The 15,979-nt window shown below is 39.6% G+C and overlaps 1 protein-coding gene across 2 annotated transcripts in view; it reads left to right on the top strand.

Moving 5' to 3' along the window:
• Positions 1-15,979, top strand: part of LOC129192355 (peroxidasin) — a 67,023-nt gene that overhangs the window by 34,288 nt on the left and 16,756 nt on the right. For both annotated transcript variants that reach the window (XM_054796303.1, XM_054796302.1), the window contains 7 exons: positions 476-547; positions 1,992-2,161; positions 3,967-4,084; positions 4,264-4,433; positions 8,924-9,196; positions 9,946-10,221; positions 14,601-14,713. In XM_054796303.1, coding sequence (XP_054652278.1) covers positions 476-547; positions 1,992-2,161; positions 3,967-4,084; positions 4,264-4,433; positions 8,924-9,196; positions 9,946-10,221; positions 14,601-14,713 — 1,192 coding nt within the window. The remainder of the gene's footprint in view (positions 1-475; positions 548-1,991; positions 2,162-3,966; positions 4,085-4,263; positions 4,434-8,923; positions 9,197-9,945; positions 10,222-14,600; positions 14,714-15,979) is intronic.

Raw genomic sequence — 15,979 nt, 5'->3', positions numbered from 1 at the left:
TTATGGTGTCATTCACAGCAAGACAACAAATTTTCCCACAAAATCTGCCTCACTTCAATGCATATATTAATGTCAGGTCAGGTTTAAGTACAAACAACGAATGTGTGGATTACATTTCTGTGCACTGGCTAAATCCTGAACGCTATGTCAGCACTGTTTTTCTTTCACAAAGTCTTGACACACTGGGGTTATTTAAAAACAACGAAACAATAAAAAATGCATTCATTGTATTTGTCAAATTTCACAGCGTGTTACATTGTTAAAATGGCATTTTATTTGGTAAACACTAAACGGTGCTTTTGACTTGTAAGCAGTCAGATTTCAAGTAAGTGACTTCAGACTTGACTCCTCCTGTCTTGCCTTGACTTGAGATGTGACTTTGACCTGCACGTCTTTACTTGAGACATAACTCAAGACTTGATATTCAAGACATGCTTTACCTCCATCTCATACATTTGCTTGTGTTTCCCTTCAGGTTTTTGCACAACAACAGAATCACCCAGCTAGTCCCAGGGACCTTCTCTAATCTGCAGGCCATGAAACGACTGTAAGTGGAAACGCTCCATGTCAACCTCTAAAAAAAAGCACAAAATCTTTGTTTTATTTGTTATGCCACTGCTGTGTCTTCCAAATATGACAATTTTTCCAGTATTTCAATCGTCATTTTCATGAAAGTCCGCTTCTTCATCCTCGACTTCTTCCAGTGCAGTCAAGGCTCTTTAAATATGGATGCCACATTCATGAGTTCCTTTGCATTGATCTTCTATGGTGAAGTAGAGGCCTGGAAAGGGCGTAACTTCTGGCAAAGTTGCATACGCACACTTCTCGTCAAGGTGGAATCTATAAACCACAAATTGAATGTGAATGTGTGCGTACGCCACTATTTTATAGGTCTGAATATTTTCGTCCGTACGCCATATTTTTGGTCTCTGGCGCACGCAGACTTTTAGTCAGATTTGCACGCACATTTTTTTTTTTTCGATGAGGCCCCTGAACATTTTGATGTTGGCATGGTTTGAAGCGGTTGAGAAATATGGGAGTAGTTAGTGGACAAAAAAACAGTAGAATTTGAAATGTTGAAAAGTCATAAAAATGCAGACTGAATGTTGAAATGTGTAAACATATTGAATGATAATTGGTATGAATGTGAGTGTGGTTGTTTGTCTATATGTGCCCTGCGGCTGGCTGGCGACCAGTCCAGGGGGTCCAGGTTGCGGGTTCGATCCTCCGTCCTCCCGTGATAATGTTGAAGTATCCTTGGGCAAGATACTGAACCCCCAGTCATCAGTAGGTAGATACCCCCGCGACCCTAATAAGGATAAGCAACATAGAAAATGGATGTATATTGAATGATTACAGCAACCACCAGGTTGCGAAACAACCACTCTATGGAGTGGACAAAAAATGAGGCAGAATAAGAAGTGGACAAATAAATGGTGTAGGATTTTATATGCATTAATTTTTATTTATTTCTTTGTTTTGATATAAAAAAAAAACATTCACACAATAACACCTTCAAATCCATCATAATGGTGCATTGGATTGTAATAAAGTAAATAGCTTGGTTGACAGCCCCAGATCAACTACTGTAGTGGTTGGTCACCCCACTACAGACTAACATGATCAAAGTGTGTTCAGCACAATGATTGATTGGTTCGGCTTCTTTCACTTCTGGCTATGTTTTAGTTCCATTTAATTCAGTTTGATTCACCTTGAAGTTAGATGTCATCTGTGGTTCAATAATGGTTTTGCTTAGCAATAGTATGCCATCTATGATGGTGACCTACAATGACAGCTGCTGGGAGAAACCTGGGTAAAAATCCATGAACTCTTTATTTCTGTCAAATCAGTTTCTCTCTCAAGGTGAAGCCAAGTAGAAATTCCTGGTGTTCGGTCTGGACTAAACTTGACAGCCCAATGTTACTTAAACTTTTAGAGAGCTCTGCAATTATGCCTGTATCATATTTTCCTTGTGTACACTGTGCATTAAGGCGACTGGATTCCAATGCGTTGAACTGTGACTGTGAGTTGCTGTGGCTGGCTGACCTGTTGAAGCAGTATGCAGAGTCAGGAAATGCCCAAGCTGCCGCCACGTGCGACTACCCAGCCCGCCTTCAGGGAAGATCAGTGGCGACACTAACCGCCGAGGAACTGAGCTGCGGTACGGAGACAAATACTACAAATGTGCATGCCATACTAGGAATGTCATTGAATTTCTGTTTGCATATTCAAAACTAATACTCGCTCACTGGACAATTCACGCAATTTGTTTCTTCAATACAAGAAACTGTGGCCGAAATAATATTTTTGTTCCTGTCATTACCAAATTTTAAAACTCCTTTCATTGTGTAATGCAGCACAGTAAAACATCACAGCTACAACCAAAATAAACATATTGATAAAGGGTTTGAGCTGACAGCGTCATAAGGCTTGGAGCTCATTATATTGTGCAGGTGTGCTTATATGAAGTGTCAGTGAAGTCATTATAAGCTGATAATCAATATCAGGTTGGTGAAACATGCATCAAACTAAGTAGTTCAGACATGGTGGCACACAAATGTGGACATGCATACAAACAATAGGCAGACTCTTCAGAACATACAGTAAATCCCCCCTAGACTTCGTCCTTGCAGGTGGGAGCCATTCTATAAGTCACCTGGTCTTACTCATACACACACAAACACACGCCCACAGGTGCATCCTCTCTTTGTGTCTGAAGTAGTGAAACACCCAGCTGCTTCATATAACACCAGCTGTGTCTATGGTCTGGACAAAATGTCATTGAGGAATTTGACTCCTGAACTATTCATCACATCAACAGCAGCCATTAAGTATTTCTGACAATAAATTAAATAAATTAAAAGAGGCAATTTTTGATAGCTATATTCACTTGACAATTTTGCAATCCAAACACAAGGGTATATTCATGCACAGGTTTAAGTGCATTGCATTTGAAACTGTTAAACACTGCATTTGAAACTAAATGCGATTATGTTTTGTAATACGCAAGTCATAGTGCTGCTGGAGAGACTGGTAGCAAGGTGAGTCTGGGCTGCAGCAAGTACTAAAAAAAAATAAACATAAATATTCAAATATTGTGTTGCTGGGAGTGCTTTTGGCTTCCCTGCATGCCTTGCGACCCTTGTTTTTTAAAAAGGTGCTAGTTATGTGTTTAGAGTGAATATAGTTGTTTATTATTCCTCATAGTAGTAGTTATCCTATGTTTGTTTACTTATCTGCTACATGTTATGCTGACATTTTTGTGTTTGCACCGTGCGTGTAATCGTTTATGTCTAGTGAATCCCCTGTTTCACTGTGTGACAACTCATGTTGGCTATTGTTTGCCCAGTGAACTAGCCTCTCCCTTTAAGCAAGCTGAAGTGCCTCTCACCACTCTTGTCGGACTTTAGAGGCAAGTAGAGGCCCACAAAATATGGTCCTTCGAGCTGCAAGTTTGAGACCCCGGGTGTACTGTGTAGTCCAACCACTTTAAAGCCCCAACCTGTATTTTCTTAGTGAATGTATGACCGCTATCTCCCTTTCTGTGTGCATTACAAGGCACCAGAAGAATTCATCTTTGATGGATGCCATTCCACACCTCACTCTCTCTCGTAACAATGCACAGCAAGCCGATCAGCTGTTAAAACAGCCACCTTCCTTCGCCATATAATAAGCTATGCCTGCTACTTTATTGGGTTACGATGTGGACTAAGTTCCTACTAAGAAGATATCCAGGCAATTTTAAGATCCATAGTTAATGTTGCTTGGAGTGGATGGTTGAATTCTGACAAACAATTTGACAAAAAAAATTTTTACCAAGACGTAAGTGCTTACTGTACTGGGATTGTATTACTGTCTCTGAGCGATAGTAAAAATCCAGGGCTGATAGGAAAGTACATATGTACAGACATGCATTCATACCTCTGCATAATTATCCTCAAACCTTCCATTATAAAAATCTTTCAGAGGTGCCCAGGATCACCTCAGAGCCTCAGGATGTGGATGTTACATCAGGAAACACAGTCTACTTCACCTGCAGGGCTGAGGGCAACCCTAAACCACAGATTATCTGGCTGCGGAACAAGTAAGATACTCACTTGTACTTTTTTTGTTTTAGCCTGTTGTTGTTTTTGGTGATACAGCTTACCAAGAGAGTTACACTGATCGTTCACAACTGCTTAAATGCACAGCTAATAAGAATCCACCACACTTGCTTGTTTGCTTATGCACAATTGTGTGTGTTGTTTGTCTCTGTGCCATCAGCAATGCTCTTAACATGCGAGACGACAGTCGTCTGAACCTGCTTGAGGACGGGACGCTCATGATTCAGAACACAAGAGAAACTGACCAAGGAGTCTATCAGTGCATGGCCAAAAATGTGGCAGGGGAGGTCAAGACCTCAGAGGTCACACTGCGATATTTCGGAGCCCCATGTAAGTTACTGCTTTTAATCTTCTGATTTGATGACTCGTGTCTTAATACAGTCGGGAAAGTCAAAAAACAAATAAATAAAATATATAATTAAAGTTTGTTGATATCGAGTCAATATTGTATCGGCCAATATTCAAGGTTGCAATATCAGCATTGTATTGGAAGTGAAAAAGTTGTATCGGGACACCGCTACTGTAGACATTTGACCTGACCTAGTGTTTGTAAGCACACAGTAAAACATTTTACTCTGAATTATTTCTCACCTGTTTGATACAGTATATTTAATTAATTAATTACTGTATAATTATATGATTTCTTTTAGTAAAGAGTAAATCTGTACAGAAGAGCATGTCCTTCTTATTGTCCCTCCCTGAATGTACATACATACACCAGGACATATGCGAGGCCAACTATATTTGTTAACTTATCCAGCTGTATAGCATAAAATTCATTCATATGTACTGTAGTAGCGTTTTTTTTTAATATCATCCACCATGTCATTGAGGCACAGAGAAATAGCATTGTTTGATGAAGGTCTATATGGTTTTTGTGGCCTTAATCGCTGCTCAAAAAAATCCTGCACATAATTTTCAACTGCACATATACCAGCCAGTGCATTCTGTCAAGAAATGCCCTCCAATTAGTCACAGCATCACGTAAGAAGACCAGCTCTCATTTAGCACACAATGTAAATGAAATGTTTATGGTTAAACACACTGAATGCACAACGTAATAATCAAACTTACTTATTTGTTCAAATAATGCATGCAGAACAATGAACATCTCTGTCTGTCTTCTTTTTTGTGCACTGTACTCCCTGGCCTGTGCAGGCAGTGTTCAGATGATTAGGCGTTCCAAGCGCACTGCATAAGTCTTCCGTGTTCGGCTTTCAGACACCAGCGCACTCACACTGTTTGGAATTTTTATTCACATGCACTCTATGACAATTTGCATAACCCTGGGGTATCCGTACCCTACTTTGGTTACGTAGGCTGTACAGTAATCACTTGTTTATGGCGGTTAATTGCTTCCAGACCTGACCATGATTCAGTGAATTTCTGCGAAGTAGAAGAGTTCTTATTCATGAATTAAATATGTTCGTAGTTAGAGCATAGAAAACATGTTTACAACCTTCGAAATAGGGTTTTTAACATTATTAGAGCCTTCTAGACATGAAATAACGCCTCTATAGCCACCTTTACACTCATATTACCCAATATAGTAGACCTAGTCAGAGAAAATAAGACATTTAAGACATAACTAAGACGTGCTTGTGTGTTGCAAGAATTGCGTTAACAGGAAGTGACGTTATGGGTTCAGATTTGAGTTTTAGCTCAAAGTGGATTACGCCCACAACAGTAGTATTATTATGATTTTTATGTTACTATTATGCAATAAAAGCCTTTTGTTCCGGCGATCAAGTCTGACGCTCGTGTGCCTCACTGAACACATTACAGTAACAATTCTGACCCTACTAAGTAGCATCACGTCTTTGAATGCATCTTCTGAATGCCTTATATTTGTATTTTAGTTCATTCAGCCATTTTCCTGCTTGAAAATGCTTTATTTAGGGAAAAATTATGTACATTTTCTTAAATATGCATGTTTTCAACTAACAGGCCGTATTCAACATGAAACAGCTTTATTAAAATTATTCAAACCTTTTTTTTAATTTTATTTTGTCAAACATTCACAGTTTTTGATTATTAGATACTACTGATTTGTGTATGATGTCATAAGTAGCATTTTTTTCATTTGTCACACCTCCATTTCGGACTTTCTCAGAGTGACATTAAGCCCTTCCCAGAATGACAAGAATGTTTTTCTGAAATAATAAAAGTAGATTTAGAACGTGGGGTGGCTCACACCCTCACAGTTCAGAAGGTCAAAGAACTTGCATATCCCACTGACACGAGTTGAGCAGAGCATGGAGAAAAAATCCCAATACAAACACACACTCAGTAATACATTTATCAAGCATTCTGCTGCCACCATTGCTTTCACCACTGTTGTCTCTGGATGATTCTTGGGTCACGATCGAGGCGAGGGCCAGCACTGCAGAGCAGATGTTGTGTGTTTCCTGTCTTGTGGTTATTGTAAACACCGGGCTACTCGCTGTATACATTTTTGCACAAACACTACTGTAATCACTAGCCAAATATGGACAAATAAGGACCACAATCTGTGGCACAGATTAGAAGTTGTTTTATACAGTATTGCATGCAAAGTGGCATGGGAGATCAAACATAATGAGACGCTTTCAGGAATCAAGTATCCATGAACTGGCAGATATTTTTGTAACTAAATCTTCTTATGAGGTGGAAGATATTTATCAATTATGTTCAGAATTTGGTTGATTTTAATTTTGTCTTGAAGCAGTTGAGGCAAAATAACATGCACTACCTGTCTGCAAACAGCAGAGGCGCTGTTGATTCAGTCTCACCCAATCAAGAAGAACATGGCATTATCTATGGGAAGATGAGCTTGTACTTGTCCACCCTGCGGTTTTCACAGAAAACCTACCGTATTTTGCTCTTCTTTCTAGTCCACTCTGCAATACTTGGGCATTATCAGTAATACAGCCTGTAGCCAGTAACTTCAGGCCTTCCAAATAAAAGGTCTTTAAACCAGCATCCCCCCGTCGCATAAAAGTTTACTTTTGTTAGGGGGGCTTGTGGAAATTCTTGTGGAAGATCAGAATTTCCTTTGTTTTCCCTTATTTCCATGATTTTATAATGCAAATGTTGACAGGTATAGAGGAGCTACATCATACTATGCTCTGCTCAACTTACTGTGCTCTGTACGACACGGGCATTCAGACAGAGATGATCATATTCCAACAATTGATATTCCCTGTCTTCAATCAAGGAAGTTTGGGGCCTTTCTTCTTTCTTTCGAAGACAACAATATATAGACTGCTTGTTGCAGTTTAGAGAAAATGTCCAGGGAAACATTGTGAGCATTACAATGGCATTGTATTCTAAATTGGGCCGTCAAAGTTAACTCGTACATTTCTTTTCTTTTCATTTCTTTTTTTTTTTTTTGACGGGCAATTAATGTGTGCACGTCCTGTTTGACCCTCGGCCCACACCGTAATTTGAAGAAACGCAGTGATGGACGTGGAGCCACAAGCAGGAAAAAATATTAGCAGAAATGGACAAAGAAAAGGGCATTTTGAATGGTAAGTTTAGCTTCAAAGCCCTGGCAGATGGCTCTCGCAACGAGACCAAAGTTATTTGTATCTACTGTCGCTATAAATTGAGTTGTCACAGACAGAAGTGAGAGGGTACTGGAGCACAGCCGGTATTTTTATTGTCATTTATACAGTGGTACCCTGGCATAGGAGTGTCCCAACTAACAAGTGTTTTTTAGACGTTTTTTAGCCGTCTCTCAGCTGATTTTTTTGCTTTGAACTGTTACCTAAAATTTGGGTTATGATCTGCTAGTTGCCAGCAGGCATAGTCCAGGACAGCTATTTGGGGGCTTGTGTCAATGTGACCATGACCGAAGACAAGAAATTATCTAAATAGCATTAGCAATGCGCTAGCTAGTCACCGGGAAAGGTTTTCAACACATCAGCAAAGCATACATACATTATAGCGATCTAATTTCTTATTTATTATGTATCATGTAAAACTAAGACAGGAACAACATCAAGTTAAAAGCACTAAATGAATACAGACCCACCATTCACCAGTACGAAACTGGGGTTTGTTTTTCAGAGCGGTGCACTGCACAAATACGCACATTAGCACTCAATAGGGTCATCGAGTCTTACCTTTAAGCATTCCCACATAGTGTCAGCATTTGGGACCAAAATTGAGGTGAAAGAAAACAGGGAAAAATACAGTATAGTAGTCTATCTGTGCAGCAAGTTAGATGGTGCATTCAAGGGCCATCAAACAAAGTGGGACAAGTTGTCACTTGCATTAAACATGCAAAAACTGCGAGATTTCTAGCTGTATATATTTTTTTGAATAAAATAATGGCTCATATTTCCAAAATTGATATCCCTTTACATAAAATTTGCTGTAGTTATTTACAAATAATCCATCCATTTCTATGCCTCACTAGGGTTCACATCAACAAATGTAACCGTTGAATCGTTTTGTTTGTACACTGTATCAAATTGTATCGAAGCATTCTGTTTTTAAAACCTTTTTTAAATGTATCTTAACCTGTGTATCTAGATGTTTACCACAAAGAGATTTACATCCCTCCTTATTATGGATAAAAACTTACTTCTATCTGGTATTATGTGATTAATTATGAGTTAACTATGGACAAAATGTGACTAATTGCAATTACATGTGTTAATCGATTGACGGCCTTAATCCTTAATTAAGTTTGTCGGCTTTAAGTCTGTCTGAACTGGCATGAAGTCACCTAATCTTCAGTTGAGCCAAGCCAACTTTTCAATTGATTATGGTCCGGATCAGCTGTATTTTGTATAAAACTATTAATAGCTACCCTTCTCCCTCCGCTTGTCCAGCACGGCCGAGTTTTGTGATCCAGCCGCAGAACACGGAGGTGCTCGTCGGTGAGAGTGTGACTTTGGAGTGCAGTGCTACAGGCCAGCCACAACCCCGGATCTCCTGGACCAAAGGAGACCGAACACCACTTCCAAACGATGCTCGTATCAACATCACCCCCTCTGGAGGGCTATTCATTCAAAATGTGGTCCAGGCAGATGGAGGACAGTACACCTGTTTTGCCTCCAACAATGTTGATACCATTCACGCCACAGCTTATATCATCGTCCAAGGTAGGTCTCAATATCTCTATCACCAAACGTTTTTGCCATTAAGACCTTCACTGATGTTTCTTTACTTTTTTCAAAGAAGAAATAGCCCACTTGTCATAATACTGCTTCTATTTGCTTCATCCACACAAATCACTTTTGGGCTACCTTTGTTCAAATGCTTCACTGCAATCACATCTTGCTTTTTCCAAGTTTGTAGTTCCACACTGAAATGCATTACATTGTGTTATCGAGGGAAAGGCTTCTTGAGGCGTCATCTGTACTTAAGTGAAGAAGGTGTCGGACGTTTCGCTCCTCATCCGAAGAGCTTCGTCAGCGAACTAATAAGTGCTGGTAGCCTAGGCCTTAAATACAGTAAGAGTGGGCGGAATTGGTGTGCCAACACCCTCCTCCTATTGGTTCCTTACACTAAGCCTGGGCGGAGTTGTGGTCTAATCCTCTTCTGCCATTAGCACCTCCGATCAAAGGGAAGTGTAGCTCCCTGTAGTTGGGTATGAACGACTCTGATACTGGCTCGTTAGCATCTATTGTTCTGGCTCGGCCCTGGCTCCACCTCATTTGCAAGAGGCTTGTGTTATGTTAGAAATGGATGAGCGATTAGAAAACTAGATAAGGACAATATGTACTGATTATTATCAAATTATTTTGTCAATTATATTGCTTTTTTTGGGTTGAAGCAGTCCTTCTCTAACTCATATTTTGTCCTTGGTGTCTTTTATAAGCAATAACATTAATTTCTCCTGGGCCCCCAGCAATACCACAATTAACAGTGACACCACAAGATCAGTCGGTCCTTGAAGGGCACACAGTGGACTTCCCCTGCGAGGCGACAGGTTACCCCCAGCCGGTTATTGCTTGGACACGTGGGGGCAGTCCGTTACCTTTGGACCGCCGTCACTCTGTCCTGTCAACTGGTACTCTTCGTATCACTCGTGTGGCCGCCCACGATGAGGGTCAGTACGAGTGCCAGGCAGTCAGCCCAGTAGGGACTGTGCACACCGCCGTGCAGCTCAGCATCCAACAGAGAGGTGAGTACACTGGATGGAACTTCAAAGTAAAGGTTGGTGGACAGTTGGTAGAAGGCTTGACTCCAGCAGCCATAATATATACTCAACAAAAATACAAACACACATTTGGGTGGCCTTTTATTGTGGCCAACCTAAGCCACACTTGTGCAATAATCATACTATCTAATCAGCACCTTGATATGCTGCACTTAGGAGGTGGATGAATTCAGGAATGCTCACTAAAACAGATTTAAGACAGATTTGTGAACAATGTTTGAGAAAGATGGGCCTTTTGTACACGTACAGAAAGTTTTAAATTAATTCATCCATCCATCCATTTTCTATACCGCTTCTCCTCTTACAGCTCATGAAAAATGGAAGCAAAAACAAAGGTGTTGTATTTATACTTTTGTTTAGTACTAGTAAATACTAGTGCTGTCACAAGATTTAAAAAATGGAGAGATTAATTAATTCTGATTTGTAATTAATTGATCTGATCTCTCTCTTAAATCTCACCTAAAAAATTGCTGAGAAAAACCCTCACCTTACACTGTTTTCATTTGAATTAATTACATTGTTGTGGTAGAGCAAATATTGCTATATACTGTAACACTAACTTTTGGCTTTTTGGCCATCACAATCCACTTGGCAAGAACATTCGTCAGCGTGTCTTTTGTAGACTTGCTCATACTAGGGGTGTTCTTTTTGTGTTTGACAAGGGTTTTGCTATGGATCGCTAATTTGTTAATTAGTCTTCTAGTCTTTGCTGCTAACATTAGCGGTGGCTGCACTCGCGACTGGGTGCTTTGCGTTTATGTGGTAGGCTGAACTTAAGCTGCTTTGGTGGTAGGCAAACTCCTTCTTACAAAGAGGGCATATCACTCTTCCTCTGTCAATGGTGCCGTCTGGTTGTTTTTGAAATGTAAATTTACCATTCACTGGAGCGATAACTCTCACATGCCTTGTCACTTTCACTTCTCCTCTCCACTACTCACCTTGCCCTCCCAAGTACAATGGGAGTCTATCCGCTTATACTAAACAAATAGAGGAGTAACAAGACACTCGGTTCACAAGATGAGACGATACACGAGATTGGGTCTTTGAGAATGAGTTTTAAGAAAAGTGCAATGAAAAAAATCAATGACAATCCTTATGAGAGACATGAACACACGTCGTTCTCTTTTCTGTGTGTTCCAAAGATATAAAAACACATAAAAAAAGAGGCAGCTCATTAATGCACCTAATGTGACACAACTAGTCCACCTACAAGGCCCACTATTAAAACGCAAAAACCTCCAACATTTTATAGTTTTTATATACATGCTGTGACCATCCAGTAACAGGTACATTCATGATAACATGTAATACTTAGTCTTTTGCCGTACTTTGGTCATTTTAAGCATTACGGGAACATCCTTCCTGGGTGCATTGATTTCACATAGCAACATAGAAACGAAACACTACATGTAGCGTTTGACTTTTCCAAAGTCAAAAATACAAACACAGCAGCAGCTCCAATATGTAACGTTAGCTTTCGGTAGTGGCCTGGTGCATTGTGAGCGTGGCACTGACACGCTGTGAGCGAATGTGCGGTGAAGCTAGTAGCTAGCCGGTGTAGTGTGGCGACGTACCACTATGCCAGTAACATACTGTAGTTCTTCAGCGGAACATTGTTAACAACAACAATAATAACAATGTCGCTGTTAGCTTGGTTAATATACAGGTCACATTATGTAGATAGAGTGTTGTTGGTGCTTTTTGGAGTTTTTTTCAGAAGGCTTTATAGGAATAGGTGTGTCCCATTTTCTCTTCTTATCTGTTTTTATATCTTTAGAACGCACAGAAAAGAGGAAGACGTGTGTTCATGGAAATAGCCCCCAAATAGCTCAAGGATTGTGGATGATGGGCAAAGTTAAAAAAAAAGAAAAAAGTGCGGTTTTCCTTTTAACACGATTTAAAAAAAAAAAGCAAAATACTGTCAGTAGTTAATCGCTACTAATGCTTTAATTTGTCAACCGTAATAAATACATTTCTCTAAGAATGATTTAAGACAAGATGACCAACCACGTTGACCGCTCCACTATTAAACATGGCAGTCACACACAAACGATTAGTGTGGTGAATACTGCATGTTTTTCAAAGAGGAGAAAGGGAGAGCTAGGTGACGTAATGTAAATATTGTGAAACTGATGACGTACCCTCCATTAACAGCTAATTAACTTGTGTATGTTTGCTATTAAACCGTGACAATGTATGTACATGCTTAAAGAAATGTCACTTTGGGCGGTTCAGTCTGCTGTAATTCATGTGTTTGAAGGTTTCTTGTATGCAGATGATTGTTGCGTGCGTGCATGCGTGCGTGCGTGTGTGTGCGTTGTGACAGTGGGGGGTGCTAAAATTACAGGTTTGACATTAAATAGGAAAGTATGGCAGTCTATAATCCTGAAATGACTCCATGTTTTTCCATGTCGTAATGACTGTTAACATGGCTCAAAGTATATGTTGTGTAATGGCTTCACTCTGTTAAAATTCTACACGATGATGGTGACAGTGTGCGATAACTGTGGTATGCTTTGGACTGACATGCGTAGTGCATTATAACACAAGGCTTTCCAAGTGAAAGCATGAATCAACTTGATGTGTCTGTTTACTATATTTGCAAAATAACATTCTATAAGATAGGGCAGGGGTGTCCAAACCTTTTCCACCGGCCACATAAAAAAAATGTTAAAAAAAAAACAGCGGCCCACGCGCCACACAATGAACACCTTACATAGAGGGAGTGGATGCATATAGATTAGCATTCACCCAGGGATTTTTTGAGAATGTTGTGAACAATGGGTATTTTTCAGTGTCCAGTTTCAATTTGTGGGCAGTTATTAGTCAAGATCACAATCTTTTTGTGAAACATTAGCAGAATTTTCCCAGGGCCAGGTGGTTCTTAGCTGCAGCACGAGAACCCTGGAGGAGTTTAAATGCAGTGAGTGGGGGGAAATAGTCACAGTCTTCCACCAAACCCCTCGGCTTTTAGAGTGTCATCTCAGCTCTCAGACAGGAGAACGCATTGAGTCATTCTGTAACAATGCTCAGTACTGCAGTTGACTGTGTGTGAGTGCGTGTACGTGTGTGTGTGCATGAGTTAAATGTAGTCAAGTGGTGACCAACATATTTTATGTTTATCTCCAGTGTGCTGCACTTGATTAGATTTAGATACTTAATTCTGGAATTTGTACTTTACACTGATCCATTGAAGACAGTGGACACTGCTTTTTCTAGTTGTATTGTTAGACTGTGTGTTAAACGACTATTTAATGCACTTTATAAAACTAACATGTTGTAGTCACTATGTATTCTTTACACTGTATTCTTTACTTGCGTATTTTGCTTGCTGCTGTAACAAGTGAATTTCCCTGCTGTGGGATAAATAAAGTACAAATACAATACAATACAATAACGCAGTGTTACACTAGTTGCTACTATGTTCAAAGTTCTTAGGCCGTCATTTGATTGGTTATTGTTTTAGCAATGCTGTAATGATCGTATGTGATTAGAATGTGATCGAGTAGAATGCAGACCTTTGCCAAGGCCACACCGTTCACAAAAATCAACACAATTGCCAAATGCCAACTTTGTGTTAATGTGTTTTTAGGTGTTAGTTACTGATCGACAGTTGAGGTCAAAATGGTTAGCCACCTAGGAACTTTTAAAGATTACTTTAAAATGTTGTCCAACATTTGCAATATTCATAACATTTTATATACCAAAGCATCCATCAATGATATGGCCCCATTTTGGTACACTTTTGAATTTAAAACTACATTTTCAAGATGTCTTCAATAAAGATTATGTGTATTATGTCTTATGACTATGACTTCCTGGGTCATAGAGGATAATGAACAGGCAGTAAGACTTTTGTGTGGTTAAGTAAATGACAAAAAATCTACTTTGTATTTTGTAAATAATCCCACAATCTGTATCTCTCTCACTATTTGTGGGTGCCTTTGTTTGGGAACAGTACTACACAAAAACTATATTATTGCTATATTATACAACCACTTTTCATGAACTCTAGACTTCCATCAAGGCCAAAGTGTTAGGACAATGCCGCACATCTCCATAAGGTTTTGTCAAAATTGGTATATTAGTATTTGAGTAATCCTGGCAACACACAGATATACAGGTAGTTCAACTCTGATCTTAAGTGCTGAATGTTGTTCTGCCCCCTATGAGAGAGCAGAACAATGTAGATTATGTTCTGGTCTGTGAGCATAAGCAGGACAGCAAACTTCCTGGGTTTCTTGTCTGCATTGACTGATTGCAAAATGCACTCTACCTGTACTGTAATGGCCTATAATCATTAACACATGCGCATGTGTGTGTGTATGTTTTAACTCATTCAGTAACGCCTGTTTTCACAAATGCTCCAAGGGATGTGACGGTGGAGTCTGGCCAGGACGTCCAGATTCCCTGCAGTGCTCAGGGCCAGCCACAACCTGTCCTCACCTGGAACAAGGTGAGATGCTAAAAGTTTCGTTTTATGTGGCCATGAGAGGGTCATGACATTGTAAGTGGGAACAGGGCTTGGGGCATGGTTATTCGTTTGTCTACAATAGTTAGTAATAGTGATCATCAAACACCTTTACCTTTACTGTTATTATACAGGATTCTTTGTGGGGTTTTACTTTTATAAGAGATTTTAATAATTGGGAACAAGATGGTGACGGTAGCTGCCAAAAGTCAAATTGGTATAACAGCCAAATGAATCTCGAACAATATGGCTGATATAGCTGAGGTCAAAGGCCATCAGACCATGATACGATCTACTAGCGGTGTCATGATACACCCAGCTCACGAGACGAGCCGATACCCGATATTGGGTTCAAGGGACGAGACGATATTTTCACATTACTTTACAGAAAACTACAGCAACAAAATACAGGAGTGGGCAAACAGACTTTTTATTTATTTTGAAATGTTTTATAAGTTTGCATGCATAATCTAAGCATGATGCTTTTAACTGTTCAACCTTTTGTCACAAATTGAAACAAAAACTAAATATTGTAAAAGTTAAAATAATGATGGCAGTTGTAGCTGCTAGTACTAATCATTTACAGTATGTTGACAGGTAGTTTTGAAAAGACACATGTAAAATAGATTGCAGTAGATCAGCTTTGTGTTTACGCTAAAAGAACTACAGTGGTGCTTAGATAATTAGACACTAGTATCACATGTTTTGATAGGAGTTTAATGCAGCGATTGTGTTTTGATCTGAAAAGTTTAGTAAGTTTGATCAAATGTAGAATTACTACAGCTTCTGCTTGGACATTAACACTGCCACAGCTGTTGACGAGTGACGCTGGGATCACCAAGGTAAGTTCGATTGCAAGGTTTATTGTGTGCGTAAAGCACTGAATGTGCGGTTCCAATCCTGCCTCGCGCACTGCAACTTCCACATTACGTGTATTATCATTCACAGTAGCAATGCCATAGCCAGTCTGACTTCTGGATGACCTGTTCCAGCGAGACAGCTTTCCTCTATACGAGAAATATCGTCACATTTTAATCTAACCACTTGAACTACGACTATAGACCCATCATTGTTTTATTACCAGCTCTTGGTCCATAAATGATATATCCTTCAATTCTGACAAGTTTATGACATTATCAAAGCAAAAACACTTTTTGTCTTGTTCTTTGAGGTACCTTGAGGTTTCCATGTATCACTCCCATACCTTCTAGTCTAGTCTAGTCTACTTCTAGCCTTTGTCTGACCTGACCA

Source organism: Dunckerocampus dactyliophorus, chromosome 13, assembly GCF_027744805.1.
Source record: "Dunckerocampus dactyliophorus isolate RoL2022-P2 chromosome 13, RoL_Ddac_1.1, whole genome shotgun sequence".
In the NCBI taxonomy this organism is placed as follows: Eukaryota; Metazoa; Chordata; class Actinopteri; order Syngnathiformes; family Syngnathidae; genus Dunckerocampus; species Dunckerocampus dactyliophorus.
Note: the sequence above shows the minus strand (reverse complement) of the source record. Positions and strands in the feature narration are given on the sequence as shown.